We start from the raw sequence: 16,572 nt of genomic DNA, 5'->3' as shown, positions 1-16,572 counted from the left end.
CTTGCTGCACCTTCCCTTTTACTAATCGGTCACCATTCAGATAATAATCTGCCTTCCTGTTTTTGCCACCAAAGTGGATAATCTCACATTTATCCACATTATACTGCATCTGCCATGCATTTGCCCATTCACTAGCCTGTCCAAGTCCCCTGCAGGCTCTTAGTATCCTCCTTGCAGCTCGCACTGCAACCCAGCTTAGTGTCATCTGCAAACTTGGAGATATTACATTCAATTCCTTCGTCTAAATCATTAATGTATATTGTAAATAGCTGGGATCCCAGCACTGAACCTTGCAGCACCCCACTAGTCACTGCCTGCCATTCTGAAAAGGACCCGTTTATTCCCACTCTTTGCTTCCTGTCTGCCAACCAGTCAATACATTACCCCCAATACCATGTGCCTTAATTTTGCACACTAATCTCTTGTGAGGGACCATGTCAAAAGCCTTTTGAAAGTACAAATACACCACATCCACTGGTTCTCCCTTATCCACTCTACTCGTTACATCCTCAAAAAACTCGAGAAGATCTGTCAAGCATGATTTCCCTTTCATAAATCCATGCTGACTTGGACCAATCCTGTCACTGCTTTCCAAATATGCTGCTATTACATCTTTAATAATTGATTCCAGCATTTTCCCCACCACTGATGTCAGGCTAACTGGTCTATAATTCCCTGTTTTCTCTTCCTCCTTTTTTTTTTAAAAAGTGGGGTTACATTAGCTACCCTCCAATCCATAGGTTCTGATCCGAGTCCATGGAATGTTGGAAAATGACCACCAATGCATCTACTATTTCTACAGCCACTTCCTTAAGTACTCTGGGATGCAGACTATCGGGGATTTATCGGTCTTCAGTCCCATCAGCTTCCCTAACACCATTTCCTGACTAATAAGGATTTCCCTCAGTTCCTCCTTCTTGCTAGACTCTCGGTCCCCTGATATTTTCAGGTGGTTATTCGTGTCTTCCTTAGTGAAGACAGAACCAACGTATTTGTTCAATTGGTCTGCCATTTCCTTGTTCCCCATTATGAATTCACCTGATTCTGATTGAAGACATTAGTCTTCACTAATCTTTTTCTCTTCACATATCTATCGAAGCTTTTGCAGTCAGTTTTTATGTTCCCTGCAAGCTTACTCTTATACTCTATTTTTCCCCTCCTAATTAAACCCTTTGTTCTCCTGTGCTGAATTCTAAATCTCTCCCAGTCCTCAGGTTTGCTGCTTTTTCTGGTCAATTTATATGCCTCTTTCTTGGATTTAACACTACCCCTAATTTCCCTTGTTAGCCACGGTTGAGCCACCTTTCCTGTTTTATTTTTACGCCAGACAGGGATGTACAATAGTTGTAATTCATCCATGTGATCTTTAAATGTCTGCCATTGCCTATCCACAGTCAACTCTTTGTATCATTCGCCAGTCTATCCTAGCCAAATCGCATCTCATACTGTCGACGTTTCCTTTCTTTAAGTTCAGGACCCTAGTCTCTGAATTAACGGTGTCACTCTCCATTTCAATGAAGAATTCTACCATATTATGGTCACTCTTACCCAAGGGGCTATGCATGACCAGATTGCTAATTAATCCTCTCTTGTTACACATGCCCCAGTCTAGGATGCCCGCTGTCTAGTTGGTTCTCGACATATTGGTCTAGAAAACCATCCCTTATATGCTCCAGGAAATCCTGCTCCACAGTATTCCTACCAGTTTGGTTAGCCTAGTCAATATGTAGATTAAAGTCACCTATGATAACTGCTGTATCTTTATTGCACGTGTCCCTAATTTCCTGTTGATGCCATCCCCAACCTCCCTACTATTCGCCTCAAGTTTCCACATGATTTACTCCTGATTTTTTTAGGAGCAACTGGTGTAGAACGGAGTATCTTAGAAATCGGAATTCTCCACATTTAGTTTCCTCCAGTTCTAGTCAGGTAGAACAGTTTCACTTTGGAACAGAATTTTTTTTTCAAAAGGGGGCGTGTCCGGCCACTGATGCCTGATTTCAAAGTTTCCACAGTGAAAACGTACTCCAAACTAACTTAGAATGGAGTAAGTGAAGATTTTTGTACGCTTGAAAAAACCTTGTCTACACTTTAAAAAAATCAGGCGCAGGTTACAAATTAGGCATAGGGAACGAGGTGGGGGGCGGGGGGGGGGGGGGAAGGGAAGTCATTAAATTCTACAATCAATCCTTAGTTATACTTATACAAATATTATACAAATAAATCCAACCTGAATAAAAATTTATAAGCAAAGAAAAGATTAAATAGACCATGTTCCTACCTGTGTGAAAGTGCTTCAGGAAGGCCTTTCAAGCAGTGGTGTGGCGTCAGTGTCTTGACGGCAGCGGCAGCAAGCAGCCTTTGAGCTGAGCTGCAGTGCTTGAGGCAGGCCTTTCATGTTGGAGACAGAGGCAACGGTGTGGCGTCAGTGTCTCGACGGCAGCGGCAGCAAGCTTCGAGCTGAGCTGCGGTGCTTGAGGCAGGCCTTCATTCTCTTCGTGGCTGGCCGCGAAGCAGCAGCACCGGACGGACCCGAGGCCATTCGGCCATGAGATATCAGCGGCGTCAGTGGCTGGCCGGCAGCCGAAGAATCAGCAGCGGACCGACGTGAGGCCATTCGGCCATGAGATAGCAGCGGCGTCAGTGGCTGGCCGGCAGCCGAAGAATCAACGCAGGACACACGCAGCTCATTGAGATTCTTGAGGCCATTCGGCCACGCTTTAGGGGCGGCGTCAGTGGCTGGCCGGCAGCCAAAGATACAGCAGCAGCCTTCGAGCTGTGAGGGGGACTGAGGCCATTTGGACAGGGAGAGGCAGCCACATAGACAGTTTTATATTTAAATTTGCAGAATGGGTGCTGCATTGTCAACCCCACATATTATGCAATGGTTTGCCATCAATTCACTGCATAGGAGAGAATTGATTAGAGCTCACCGCACCAGGAACGTCGTAGCCCGTAGGTTGATGGGCAGGAGACCTTACCCAAGTCTACAATATTGAACCAGGCGCTCGTACCTGGACATGAGCGAGGTTGATTGTGTGAAAAGGCTGCGTTTTCGCAGAGAAGTTGTCACTGAGATCTGTGATATGGTGAGAGCAGATTTGCAGCCCAGAAGCAGAAGGACAACTGCCTTGTCTGTTGAAGTGAAGTTAACAGCTGCACTTTCTTTCTATGCCTCGGGATCGTTTCAGGCTACAACTGGAGATGTGTGTGCCATCTCTCAACGTGCAATACATGCCTGCGTTTACCAGGTCACAGCTGCACTTTATGCGCGAAGGAATGACTTCATCAATTTCCCAATGACCGCACAAGCGATCCATGAGAGGGCTGTGGGCTTCTTCAGGATTGCCGGCTTCCCAGCTTCCCAAAGGTACAGGGCTGCATTGATTGTACCCACATAGCCTTGCGAGCACCCGTGGAGGAATCTGAGCAGTCCCGAAATAGGAAAGGTTTCCACTCTATCAATGTGCAGCTCTTGTGTGACGACAAGCAATGCATCATGTCAGTCGATGCGAGATACCCTGGCAGCACCCACGATGTGTTCATCCTACGCGACAGCGTTCTATCTGACATGTTAGAGCAGCAGCCAGAAGGGCAGAGCTGGCTACTGGGAGACAAAGAGTACGGCCTGACCACCTGGCTCATGACGCCCATACGCGTGACACGGACAGAAGCTGACCGTCAATACAACATGGCGCACATTGCGACGCGCAGCATCATTGAGAGGACCATTGGCATATTGAAACAGCGATTCCGATGCCTGGACCATTCCGGAGGACAGTTGCAATACTCTCCTCAGATTGTCGGTCACTTCACTGTTGTGTGCTGCATGCTTCATAACTTAGCCATCATGAGGCAGCAGGAGCTGGTAGTGGAACCCGAAGACCGACGTGAGGGTCCAGTGCATGATGATAGTATTATGGAAGACCAGGATGTGGATGATAACGACAATCAGGAAAGCATGCAAGTGCCTGATGCCGGAGCACGAGGTCGGAGAAGGGCCGTCCATCCTTTAACGATTGCTCGAGACTTGCGCCAGCAGCTCATCCGTGAATGCTTCAACTACTGATGCCTGAGGGCTCTGCGACCACTTTTGCATATGGACATGTTTATTCTTTGCAGTTGTTCCTACGTTGTGTTGTGTTAATGGAACATGAAGCAGTTTTAATGAAAAAATATTTTATTGAAAAGTTAACGTCACTCTAATAAAATATTTGTTGTATCAAACTATACTTTTTAATATGACTCTTGAAGATCACTTAAAAACTTTAAGATCACTTATAAACTTACAAAAGTTACAAAACACTTTCTATGTGAAAAATTTTACACTCTAAGATCACTTACACTTCAAGATCACTTTTTAGATGCAAAATTAAATAATTTACAGAATGTGAGAGCATTTACACTATAAGATCACTTGAAAACCCTGAGATCACTTATATGTTGTAAAGTTACAAAACTTACAAAACAGTTTCATTGTGAAAAATCTTACACTCTGAAGAACACTTAAACTTCAGGATCACTTTTTAGGTGCAAAATTAAATAAGATACAAAAAAATGTGAGAGCATTTACACTATAAGATCACTTAAAAACCATAAGATCCCTTATAAGTTGTAAAGTTACAAAACTTACAAAACAGTTACAATTTGAAAAACGCTACTACAGCGACATCAAGAACAAGAACAAAAGCAGCAAAGAAAGGCTGCAACCATGTCTCATCCATATCTCAGTGAATGTTCACTTCCTCATGGGGGTGTCATTTGATTGGCTGGGCTGTGTGCCCTTATTGCAGCAGCTACCTCAACCAGGCCCTCCCTGACGGCCTGTGCCGACAATTGCACTCCCTCAGACATTCCCTCCCTAAGTTCCCGTGTCATTACTGCTATTTCTCCCGTCAGGACCGTCAACTCTTCACCTACTGCACCGATGGGTGATCGGGTAAGCTCATTGGTCTCCATACTCAATGCCACAACCTGAGCCGCATCTGTTGCACGCTGCATCTCAGGAGAGCGTGTCTCCAATCTCCTTCTCCTCTGCCTGGGTCTGCCTTGTGGCACCACTACACTGGGAGGCGCGGGCACGGACGGTGGGATGCTCGGTGTTGCAAGCGGCACCACTACACAGGGAGGCGCAGGCTGGGACTGTGGGACGCTCTGTGTTCCATACGGCTGAACTGGAGGGAGAGGCTCGGGCTGGAACGGTAGGACGCTCGGTGTTCCAGACGACAGCACTCGAGTGCAAGCCGTGGGCTGGGATGTTGGACGAATGGGTGTAAACTGCTCCATGATATCAGCAGCAACACTGGGACCCGAAGCGGCAGAATCAAAACCATAGTAGGTGGAACCAGAACCTATGCGAGAGGGAGGAACAGGCTGGGACGGTAGTGCACTGACTGTAGAATGCTGCATTATATCAGCAGCACCACTGGGACCCGCAACATCGGAAGCGAAACCATGGAAGGTGGAACCAAGGCCTATGCTAGGGGTTGAAACTCTGATGCCCCTTGATGGGGGCTCAAACATTAAATTGGAAGCTCTCCTCTGCAGACATTTCAGTCATCGCTGCCATCATCCAGTCTAGATCGTCCGCAGCTGGTTGTACTGGTTCTTGTTCTGTACCCTCAGGATCCTCAGGGTTGGCAGCATCGTCGTCATCATCATCATCATCATCATCATGTTCTGCAAAATACATCAGAACAGTCAAATGCTTAACAACAAGGGAGGGGGTCGGGTGGGTGACATGAGTACTCTCACACATAGCAGGCCAGGCAGCAGGTTGATTTAAAGTGCCATGATGCATTTTCAGGACTTGCCCTCTTCCTCGCGTGTGGGCCCAGCTTGTGCTGTACCGATTGCTTTACTCCATGTCCGACTCATCATAGCAGCTACCCTTTGTTCAGGGTGTCAGTGGATGCAGATTAGGCGTGCCTCCTCCTGTCCGAGTTGCCTCCCTTTTGTTGTGGGCCAATTTCTTCTGCAAAGAGTAAAATATTACTTTTTACAGAGTGTGTCAGTCTGCAAGGTGGGACATACAGATAGCCAGGTTACAATTACGATTAAATTAAAAATGGGAAATATTACTTACACTAACTACTTGACCAAGGTCGTGCCATTTCTTTTTACACTGACTTCCAGATCTCCTGGTATGCACCACTGCGCAGAAATCTTCTGCAACTTGGTTCCAGCGTTTCTTCATTTCTTTTGGTGGCACTTTTATGCGACCTCTGTTGCTGGTATATTGCTCCTGCCATCTCTGCTCAATTACGTTGACTAATATCTCCACTTCCTCATGCAAGAAATTCTTTGTTCTTGGTGGACGTTGATCCATTGCAAAGTTGAATTGGCACTCTTATTTCTCAAAACACAGAGTCCTTAATTTGCAGGCACCGGTTCTGCAAGTTTAGCAGTGAAAAGCTGAACTCACTGATTTCAGCAGGTGATTTATTCAGCAGTGCTGCTAAAAGCACTCCCTCATACACAGAAATATCAAGAAAATTAAAATACAAGCCTTTGCAGGGGTGCAAGAAACAAATCTTCACTTTTTCTGCAGTACTTTTAAAAATGGCCGAGTGCCAATGTTTACTTCAGACTGCACGTGCGCGAACGCTCCAACGCGCACGCGCAGGGTTGCCGGCACCAAGAAGCCTCATTTCAATTGTACCCGCCCCCCCTACTTACAAAATCGGCGCGAGTGGTAGGCTCCGCCCCCTGTGCGCCGCGCCAAGCTGACATCAGAATACCGCACTTTTTTTCCGCCGCCGTTTTCAGCGTGAAAAACAAGCGCCCAGCTCTGAGGTGCGCCTTTTTCGCCGCGTGTGGAAACTTGGGGCCATTGTTTGGTGGTCTGTACCCAACTCCCACTAATGTTTTCTGCCCTTTGGTGTTTTGCAGCTCTCCCATATAGATTCCACATCAGCCACGCTAATGTCCTTCCTTAGTATTGCCTTAACCTCCTCTTTAACCATTAACGCTACCCCATCTCCTTTTCCTTCCTGTCTATCCTTCCTGAATATTAAATACCCCTGAATGTGGAGTTCCCAGCCTTGGTTACCCTGGAGCCATGTCTCCGTAATCCCAATCACATCATATCCGTTAACAGCTATCTGCGCAGTTAATTTGTGCACCTTATTACGAATGCTCCTTGCATTGAGACTCAGAGCCTTCAGGCTTGTTTTTTTAACACTCTTTGTTGGAGCCTCCCCACAATCAAATAAAGGTTTTTTTAAAATAATGTGTCAATGCAAAATCTGACTAAAGCAGGATTATTTACATGGAAATGTTTTATACATTTCATAATAAAAGATGTTTTATTATCACACAATGTATAACAACATAGCTTCTCTGCATTAAATGCCTCTAAATTAATACACTGCTGAATCATTCACTTGTACAGTAGCAGTAACATTCCTTTCATTTTCAGCACAAGAAACAAATCAGAATGTGACAGCACATCAAATACAATCAAGACCTTGGATAAGACATCGACTGAATTGAAGCGCTAAAGAGATAGGCATTGCAAATTTCAAAAACCATCACCACATTAATAAATTGATTTCAGAAAGAGAGAAAGCAGATTGATTAATCAGTGTTAGTGTCACCCCTTCACCTGATTATACACCTTGGACAGAAGGGAAATGTTCCACCTGTTTCCTTTACAAAAGAGATTGTTACCTGTTGGCCTTCATGTGGCCTCGATAGCCATTCCTCCCAACACGTGGCACAGGACAAAGAGAATAATAGAACCGGTTCCTGCAGAATTTCATTATAGGTTTGAAAAATAGCAGCGTTGAAAATACTCTCTTGGTTTTTCATAATCTCTACTTTTAATTTGCAAGAAACCATCCCACTGTCAAATAAATTAAACATTTGAAGTAATCTGTCGATTCTTCTGGTGAGAGACTTCTCCCCTTGCCACCCTTTACTTTCTGGAGCAGAGGGGTCTGGACTGATCCGCTTCCAGGCTTCTGTCAGTGGCATTCTGAATCAACTAACAAAAGGTTCAGTGGACTCCAAGTTTCCCTCAGGGTAAGCATGCAACATCCATTTGGCATCTTCCACCAGATGTGCTGGGAACTAAATTAGCATTCTACTACTTTATGGTGGATTGCATACATGTGTAATTCCAAGAATTCTTATTGCAGAATGCTGTTCGTTTGTGCACTAACATACTGCCACCAAGGCCTCTTATGAGACTGCTCTAAAAGCAGTAAACGATAGGAACATATCAGTAAAATAATACTGGAAATAAAATATTTAGCACAGAGAAAACACAACAACAAATAGTTCTCCTGTGGAGCTACCAGAGAAAAATCTTTGATGTGGAAACTAATTCTCAACTGATACACCTTGCCTGGATTTTGGGATAAATATCAATTTAAGGAGCATGGATGGCTCAGTGGGTGGGTTAGCACTGTCCTATCACCTTTTGGACCTGGGGTCAAATGCAACACAGACTGAGAAGGAAAAAACTCTGTTTTCTCACTCTGTTACCTACAAAAGTCCTGTCTGAAATGAATTTAGAAGCGTCCCCCTAATTCCTGGTGGAAGGCAACCAACAAAACCAAACTGTCAAATTAAAAGCAATCTCAAAAGTCACAAGTGTGGCTAGTGTGGAAATGATCCACACTAATCCTGCAGGATGTGTTATTTTGACTGTTGGGCTGGGTGTGCAGTGGCTCATGTGGGAGTGCTCAATACCAGTGCTAACATCCATAACCTTGATAAGCACAAAAATTCACGAAAACTCACCACCAGTGAACATAGGTGTGGACAGCAAGCAATTAACCTGAAGCTGGTAGAAATTGAAATTCTGCCATGATATGTAGCCATAAATAAACAGACTCAGTTCCAATGTTCTAACACTACCATATTTTGAAGACAGCTTTTTAAGTTACCTTGCAAGGTTTTTAAGACTGATTACTAAGTTCAGCAATTTGATTTATTTCACACATTTTCCATGCCATTAGCTGCAGCTGAGGTATGGTGGTGTTTTATTATGAACAAACTTGTATTCATAATATATTATCAATTATGATTTTGCATAATTTTGACATAAGACAGTGTTAAGTATCAATACAGATGCATAACAGGATTTCAGTAGAACTATTATATATAAATGTAGGGAAGTACCAAAAGTCACTACTACATTAACAGTCAGCCACGGAAAAGAGTAGTTTTAGTTCAAAACATTGTTTGGTTTTAAAGTAAAATAATGGGGTCATCAGAATTTTCTTTGGCTGTAAAAACCCTGTCACCCAGCCTTCGGAGTGATTAACTGGAAGTCTCGCTTAGTTCTTGGGCCAATCTGAAGCCATAGCCACTGTGATTTTCGTATGAAACCATTTTAAGATGCACATTGTGTGACTCCATTATGTCACCAGGCTGGCGGAGTTTGTCAGGTGATCCGACTTTAGGGTCTCAATGTAGATAAAGAAATTGACGTTTTACAAAAGCAAAATTCTGGATATTCGTGCTTTACTCGTTAAAATGGGGTTATACCTTGAACAAAGAAGTAATCTCCCCTCCCCCACAACAAGACTTGCCTTCCTGTTGAATAAAACCTGAACCATGTTACAGCACCATTCAATCAAGTGATGGTAATCAGTGTCAAACTTTGTAAATCTCCCAAAATAGAAAGGCTATACATGGTTAGTATTTTTTATGGCATGGCAAGACATTACAAATCAACTTAAATGCTCATACCACTGAATATTTACTTTTAGGCATCACCATATTTGCACTTTGATGCCATTCAGTACTTAGATGACTATATTGCTGTAAACATACAAACAGGTCTATATTCATAATAGTGACAATTCACCAGTTGCAAAGTTGATGCGCTCATTTTTTCACATTTTTGGCACTGGGATGTCCAGTTTAAGAAAAATGCATTTTTTTTTTTAAAGCCTAAGATTAAAGAAAACATGATGTTTTGGAGCCGATTTGTCACCGTCAGTAAACCTGACATATGATCTTGTACAGTAGAGAGATTGGTCCACCCATTATCAACAGTCTGTTGATGAAAGCAGCATTAACACAAGCCCAAACCATGGAACTGATGATCTCTAGAGCCATTATATGTCCACAAGGCAATCGAGAGACAGGTTGCTGTTGCTCTTTCTATGGAACAAAAAATGTTCTCCATGTCCTTTCCTCAAAGTCCCTTACCTTTCAAACGCTGGCCACGACACCTCTTCACTGAGTTCTGAACCCTCACTGCTACCTGAAACAAAAAATGTCATGGACTATGACATTGCAAGTTGTCCTTCCTGACAATTTAAAATTCTGTACCTTTTACAAAGTTGGTTTATTGACCAGGTAATGTTGCTCTTTATCGACTCTCTAGCAGTATAAGTGCACAACAATAAAAAAAAATACACATCTGAGAAATCTCACCACCGTTGTGGTAATCATTCACCAAAGAAGTGCAGCAAAATACAAAGAAGAAAACTAGAACAAACTCTCAATATTATCTTCTTTTTATTCTAGTACTACTGGATGATGCATCTGATTAGCACACTGTCCTTTCATCTCTGGGACCTGGGATTTAAAACAGTGTCATCATAGGCAGTCCCTCGGAGTCGAGAATAACTTGCTTCCACAGTAGAAATGAGTTCTCAGGTGACTGATGAGTCCAATGCGGGACCTACAGTCACAGGTGGGGCAAATGGTGGTTGAAGGAACAGGTGGGTGGCGTGCCTGGGTTGCCACGCACTTCGTCCGCTGTGTAAGATGAAAGTCTCATGTCTCTGCCAGTTGCAAGGGCCTTAATTAAAATGAGTTTTGGTGGTTTTAAACTAATTCCTATGGGTCACTAGTAATAAATATTAAAAAGAATGAATAGTCTCAAGATTCCAAAGGTAATGTACCTATTGGTGGTGCCGTAAATGTTGTGTGATTGATGACAATGGGGTAGTGCCTGACTACATGATGAACCCTATTCAAATCTCAGAAATCCCAACTTGCCCCTTTCAATAGAAAAATAGTCCGTTTGCTCAAGATATATGCAAGGGAGCACAACAAAGTTTTCTAAGATTAAGCAGAGAGCATTTGCCATTGAATAGTGCTGAAATGCTGATCAGGAAAGCCATCATCAAACTTTAAAAGTCCATCAGCTACCCCACTCCAAAATGTATGTGCAAATGAAGAGCCCTTATGTAGCAAAAGACAAGTGAAGCATGAAAGCGCAAAGAAATATTTAGCTGAATAAATAGATAGTCACTGAAGCACCCATTGATGAAACAATAAGAAAATGTGCTAGCCAAGAACACAATGAATTGACGATTCCTCTAAAACATTCAAATCAGTGAATTAACCTGCGCCACGAACCAAGGTAAGAAATTGGAAGACTTTGTCGTATAGAAACAAATGGCAAATCCTTTGTACACCTCCCCGACTGAGCAGACGACGTGGTTCCTTCCAAACTCAGAGCATTATTCCACATACCACAAAGCAACAAACCCTCACCTACAAATTAAGTAGAAATCTTAACATCTTCCCCCAGTGACTGAAAATCAGAACACTCACCACACTGCACACTCCCAAGCAGAAATCACACCCCCGCCCCGCTCTTAATGTGCAAAAATCTCTTCATTAACGCAAGCCCAATTGAGCAGATACACAGCCATCAACATTTTCCTCTCGAGCAGAAACAAGCACATCAACCCAGCATTTCGGCCACAACCACTCTTCCAGTGATCTGAAATGAGCTTTCCCACCATTGATTAGAAATCAGTAGAAAAATCACCCTTTCCCGTCAAGTCCAACTCTGCCCCTCTCCATTGAACAGAAACCGCAAACCCCTCTGATCTGAAATCCAATTCTGACTTGCCATCCCCCACTGAAATACAACCAAACCAGCACCTCTCCCTCCATTTCCCAAGGGAAACTCGGCATTCCCAACCCCCAAGTTTCTGGCATACCCTGCCCCATGTGGACAAAGCTGCTCTCCCTTCTAAACTAAGCACAAATTCAGCCTTCTCTCCCTCCCAAGAATAAATCCTCACCAGCACACAATAAATTTAGGTCAAGTCTTCTCCCCTGTCAGGAGAGACTCATTCCCCAAGCACTGAAAAGCAAATTTCACCCCTATCCACTCAGAAGCAACACAGCCCCATCCCGGATCCGTTGAAACTTGTCAGAGACACTTCAGTCCCATTTCTAAACGATATATTTATCCAGCTCTTTTTGTTTGAAAGAGTTACTTGACACAGGATTAACTGGTCTTGTTGGGAGTATTTAGCATGTATGCGCACACACTAGGAAAATAAATCTCCTTTGCAGGTTCTTCTTCAATTCTGTCAACCAGTTACATATAATAAAGGCAGCATTGTTATTCAGTAATCCTTGCACTTGCAACTTCTCCCTTATCTATGTATCCAGCACAATTATCTGCCTTGCTTGATGCAATATCAACCCGTTATTAGCACTCGTTTATTAAAAGTTAATTTATCATTGAATGTAAAACCTTTTGTGGATCATGTAATATCAAACATTGTTATTATATTGATTCCAAATTTCAAAGTGGTTTTAACTTCAAGTTTGCTTGATGTAAAAGGTCAGAGATGCATCAACGCACCTAGAGATATTCCACTGGAAATGGTGGAGCTTTCTGCCTGGACTCTTGAAGGGGTGTAGTTTTCCATGACACTATCATCCAGCAGGTGTCGAGGTCTTCCATTGGGAAATGTAGCACTCTTAAACTCAACTGTATTCATCTTGTGAATAAAGCTGTGGAAAAGGACATTAACATGAATTCTTCTCATGTAAGCGATATAGTTTAAGCGTACATTCGTGAATTGAGAACTTGTTTTACGTTACTTTTTGCCCCAAAGAAACCAAAACATGTGAAATCAATTAATAGGGATGTTTATTATAAGTGTATAAAAAGAAAAACTTGTACATAAGCAAATTGCTTTCAAGTCCATAAATGACATTTACAATTGATCAGCTCCCACTTTCATCTTCATGTAACATCAGTTTTTACACTATAACCCAAAGCACACAGATGCTCTCGATAACTGAAGAAATAAAGTAATTTTTACCCAGAGAACGAGTATTTAACTGAAATTTATGAAAATAACTTGTATGGTAAAAAGCTACACAGTAAACTGTATTTTCTTTTCAAATTATTATTCGGAAGAAGAATCGCAATGGCATTTCCCTTGGAAAGATGTTTTAGCATTTTTGTGCGTCCATTCATTTATGCTTTGATTGGAAGGAAATGAAACAACTTGATTGCTCTTAATCCATCAGTCTTTGCAAAAATAACAAAAAGCATAAAGAATTATAGCATAATTCATGGTATTTCTGAGGTAAAATCCCTTTCCTATTGAGGGACATTTCATCTTCAAGATGTGGAGAAGAAAAATTATACTGGTTTCCATGAAGAGATTATGGAACCTTTTTGGCAATTAGGTTAATGAATCAATCCATGAACGCTGACTTGAAACAAAAGATATTGAAAGAATGTCACAATCTGATCCAATTGAATGTTAGCGTATTCACCACATTATGAAGATTATTCTTTTAAAGTAATTCTTAGCTTTGAAATACCAGTCCTCGTAATTTCACACTTTAAGCCTGGGTACCCAGATAGAATGCTAACAGATGAGTTCTGGATAGTTTGGAGTTCGGGCAAAGTGGAGTTCAGGAAGTTGGCAAGGACTAGTGGAAAAGCTGAACCTGGAGATGATTATGAGTGAGTATTTCAATGACGATAATGATGAGGATGAAGCAGAAATAGGGGCAATACTTTTCTGATTGGATGGGGAGAGAGGGATGACCAGGTAGCTGTGGACCAGTTGGTGTGGTGCTTGCTGTGGGCGAGCTTTCAAGAGTGGCTAGCTTGAGATAGGGTTAATGAACATTTTGGACTGTATGGGAATGGTCAGGGAAGGCCAGTGCAGCGTTGTTGAAACCAAGTTGTATTCAACAGTTTTTGGGTTTCATTAGAGGAGCCTGTGGCTGATTGGTGGCAGAAATAAAGAACAAAGTTACTTAAGCTAAGGAGGGGATAGTTGTTGTGAATATTGAAGTTTAAAACTACTTTTTTAAAATTTCATTCCCGTCTGTGCATTTTCTGAAAAATACATTCGTTACAGCATTCCAAAATATCTGCATTAAACCCAACATATAAACTATCTACATTAATCCTGGTACCCAAACTATCCACATTAACCCCGGCACTCAAGCTATCCACATTAAAGCCACTTAACCATGGCATCCACACTATCTTCCTCAATCCTGAAGGCGAGACAAGGCATGCAAACAGAATAAATAATACTCTTTGGTGAGCTCAGCAGAATGTGCACTTGAGCAGTACTCAAAGACCCCCATCACAGTCTTTTCTCTACCCTCCAGCAAGGCTGTTAAACCTGTTCCTGGCAGGCATCCAACATAGCGAGTGATACTGGGAAACAAATATAGCCCACCAGTCAACTTCACTTTTGTGTAACACTTGACTCTTCTCAGCATCTTTTATGGTTGTATTCAGTGTAGTTATTTTCAAATAGTTCCTTTTTCATCTTTCCCATTACTTTTTGCTCCCCCCCTCTCACAAAGGCAGTCTGACAAGAGATACAGCTTCCTGTGAACCAGCCATCCTTAAGTATATCATCCAAGTGCCATAGTTCATCTGTGACCCAGAGACAGTGAGTGTAAAGTTATTCAACCTCAACAGCAGCACAACTGATTCATGCTGTATTCGCTTGAAATCCATACAAATAGACTTTCCAATGATCAGAAGTGAGAATCCAGACTAATTTTTCCCTATTCTATTCGAAGGAACTAAGGCCAATTGCAGTACCTGAGCCACCTCAGCATAGTCCAGCCATTTCATCTTGGACTTTCTTGGTTTTGTATGTCTCAGTAGCACACCAGTAGGTGCATTTATCCATGAAGCCTTTGGAGTGCATACTTCAAGTATTTTTTTCTTTCATTTTGCATAACTTATCCTATTTGCTACAATATTGTATTTTATGTAACTTGTTTTTCAAAAAATACTTTTCCAGGCTTTTTCTTCACACCTGCAACCTTCCTTATGATTTCTGCTCACTTCCTTTATTACTTTCCTTCCCTCACATAACTCCCAATTTACCTATGGCATTACTAAGCTGTTTTCATGTTAGTTTCATGTTGCTGGCTCCTGATGTGTGGGCTCAAACAACTGGCAGCAACCCCAATGTAAAGTTGCTTGATTAGGAGTCAGTGGCACGAGCATGGCACAAAAATCAAGATAAAAGAGGTTAAAAGTCTGTCCACCTCCTCCAAGATTATAGGAATTACACTTCTGGTGAAAGAATCTACTTTATCTGGCTCATTAACAAACATGATAAGTGCCCCCCTTGGCAGTCTGGAGCTTTCAGAGAAAAACCCAACAATGGAAAAATAATCATGCCTCACAACACAATTTATTTTCAAGACGAGGAAGCAGAGAAATGAACACTTAATACTGCTATTTACTCCAGAGGAGTGAAGATGGTTTGACTCTGAAAACTGTACAATTTTTTTTTTTAAGTACCTTAAATAAACAAAGATGTCCCAGATCTTGGAAAATAATCTGAAACCAAGTTAAATAAACGACAAGAGATAACCTACCTAAAATATGTCCTCTCCCAATAACTCGTACAAAGCTCCCGTAGAGTGAGAGATTGTTTTCATGCCTACACGCTGAAAAAATTAACATGCGATCCAAAAGTAATAACAGATGAATAGATTACTGACTTGTATCCTAGGCTGTGGGACTTCCTGTGTCCATGTGTTAGTAGGTGCCTGGAAGAAGGTGGAGTTGGTGGTACGTTCATCAGGGCTGCCTCTGCTGCCAAGAATCGCCGGCTACTCTGTGGGGATGGTGCTACTTCAGCTCCTGAGATTTAAAAAAAACACATACAAGTCACTTAATAGCATCCCGTGGCTTTTGTACTTTTAATAACTAGAGGTGTGAACAATACTCCATAGATATTCCTCACAAAGGGCATGTTGCAGACATTATTCAAGAAGCAACATATGCCACGAGGTTTTTTTTTAAATCCACTAATACAAAATTGAGAAACTATAGGAAGAAAGACTTGAAAAATTAGCCTTTTTTCCACTGGAATGAAGGTGGTTCGGGGGGGAAATCTAAGAGATTAGGAAAGGTTTTGCGAGGGTTAGGTCTCCGCTGGTTAGTGAATCAGTAATAAGAGAGAATTGATTCAAGTATAGAGGAATGAAGGAGAAACTTAAAAGAATGTTAAGAATGGAGTGCTTTACCACAAGTGGTGCTTAAAGCAGACATTTAAAATGGAATTGGGTAAACATCTGAAAAGGTAACATAAAAATAAGATGTGGAGAAATGGGGAAAAGACAGAAAATGTGATTAAAATTGATCACTCCATTTAAAGAGCTAGCACAATTGTAATAGGCCAAATGGGTTCCTCTGTGCTGTAATTTTTCCAGTTCTGCGGATAGCTGTTGTGGGAGATAAAAAACGTCATGTTGGTGCAGTTGGGTGTGCCACTCAGAGATTGAAACTGAAGGAAGGCAAAGTACCCAGGGTTTTCACTTTGCATTTAGCTGTGCAATATCCAATCT

General features: G+C 42.2%; 1 protein-coding gene across 6 annotated transcripts in view; it reads right to left on the bottom strand.

The window, feature by feature from the left end:
* ralgps2 (Ral GEF with PH domain and SH3 binding motif 2) overlaps positions 1-16,572 on the bottom strand; it is a 641,885-nt gene that overhangs the window by 58,860 nt on the left and 566,453 nt on the right. For 5 of the 6 annotated variants that reach the window (XM_070887410.1, XM_070887407.1, XM_070887406.1 and 2 more), the window contains 4 exons: positions 15,724-15,865; positions 12,578-12,729; positions 10,168-10,222; positions 7,672-7,749 (listed from right to left, as the gene is read on the bottom strand). In XM_070887410.1, the coding sequence (XP_070743511.1) occupies positions 7,672-7,749; positions 10,168-10,222; positions 12,578-12,729; positions 15,724-15,865 (427 nt within the window). The remainder of the gene's footprint in view (positions 1-7,671; positions 7,750-10,167; positions 10,223-12,577; positions 12,730-15,723; positions 15,866-16,572) is intronic. The other variant, XM_070887411.1, reaches the window with a different exon arrangement.

This window comes from Pristiophorus japonicus, chromosome 8 (genome assembly GCF_044704955.1).
Source record: "Pristiophorus japonicus isolate sPriJap1 chromosome 8, sPriJap1.hap1, whole genome shotgun sequence".
Taxonomy (NCBI): Eukaryota; Metazoa; Chordata; class Chondrichthyes; family Pristiophoridae; genus Pristiophorus; species Pristiophorus japonicus.
This window is presented reverse-complemented; position numbering and strand designations above follow the sequence as displayed.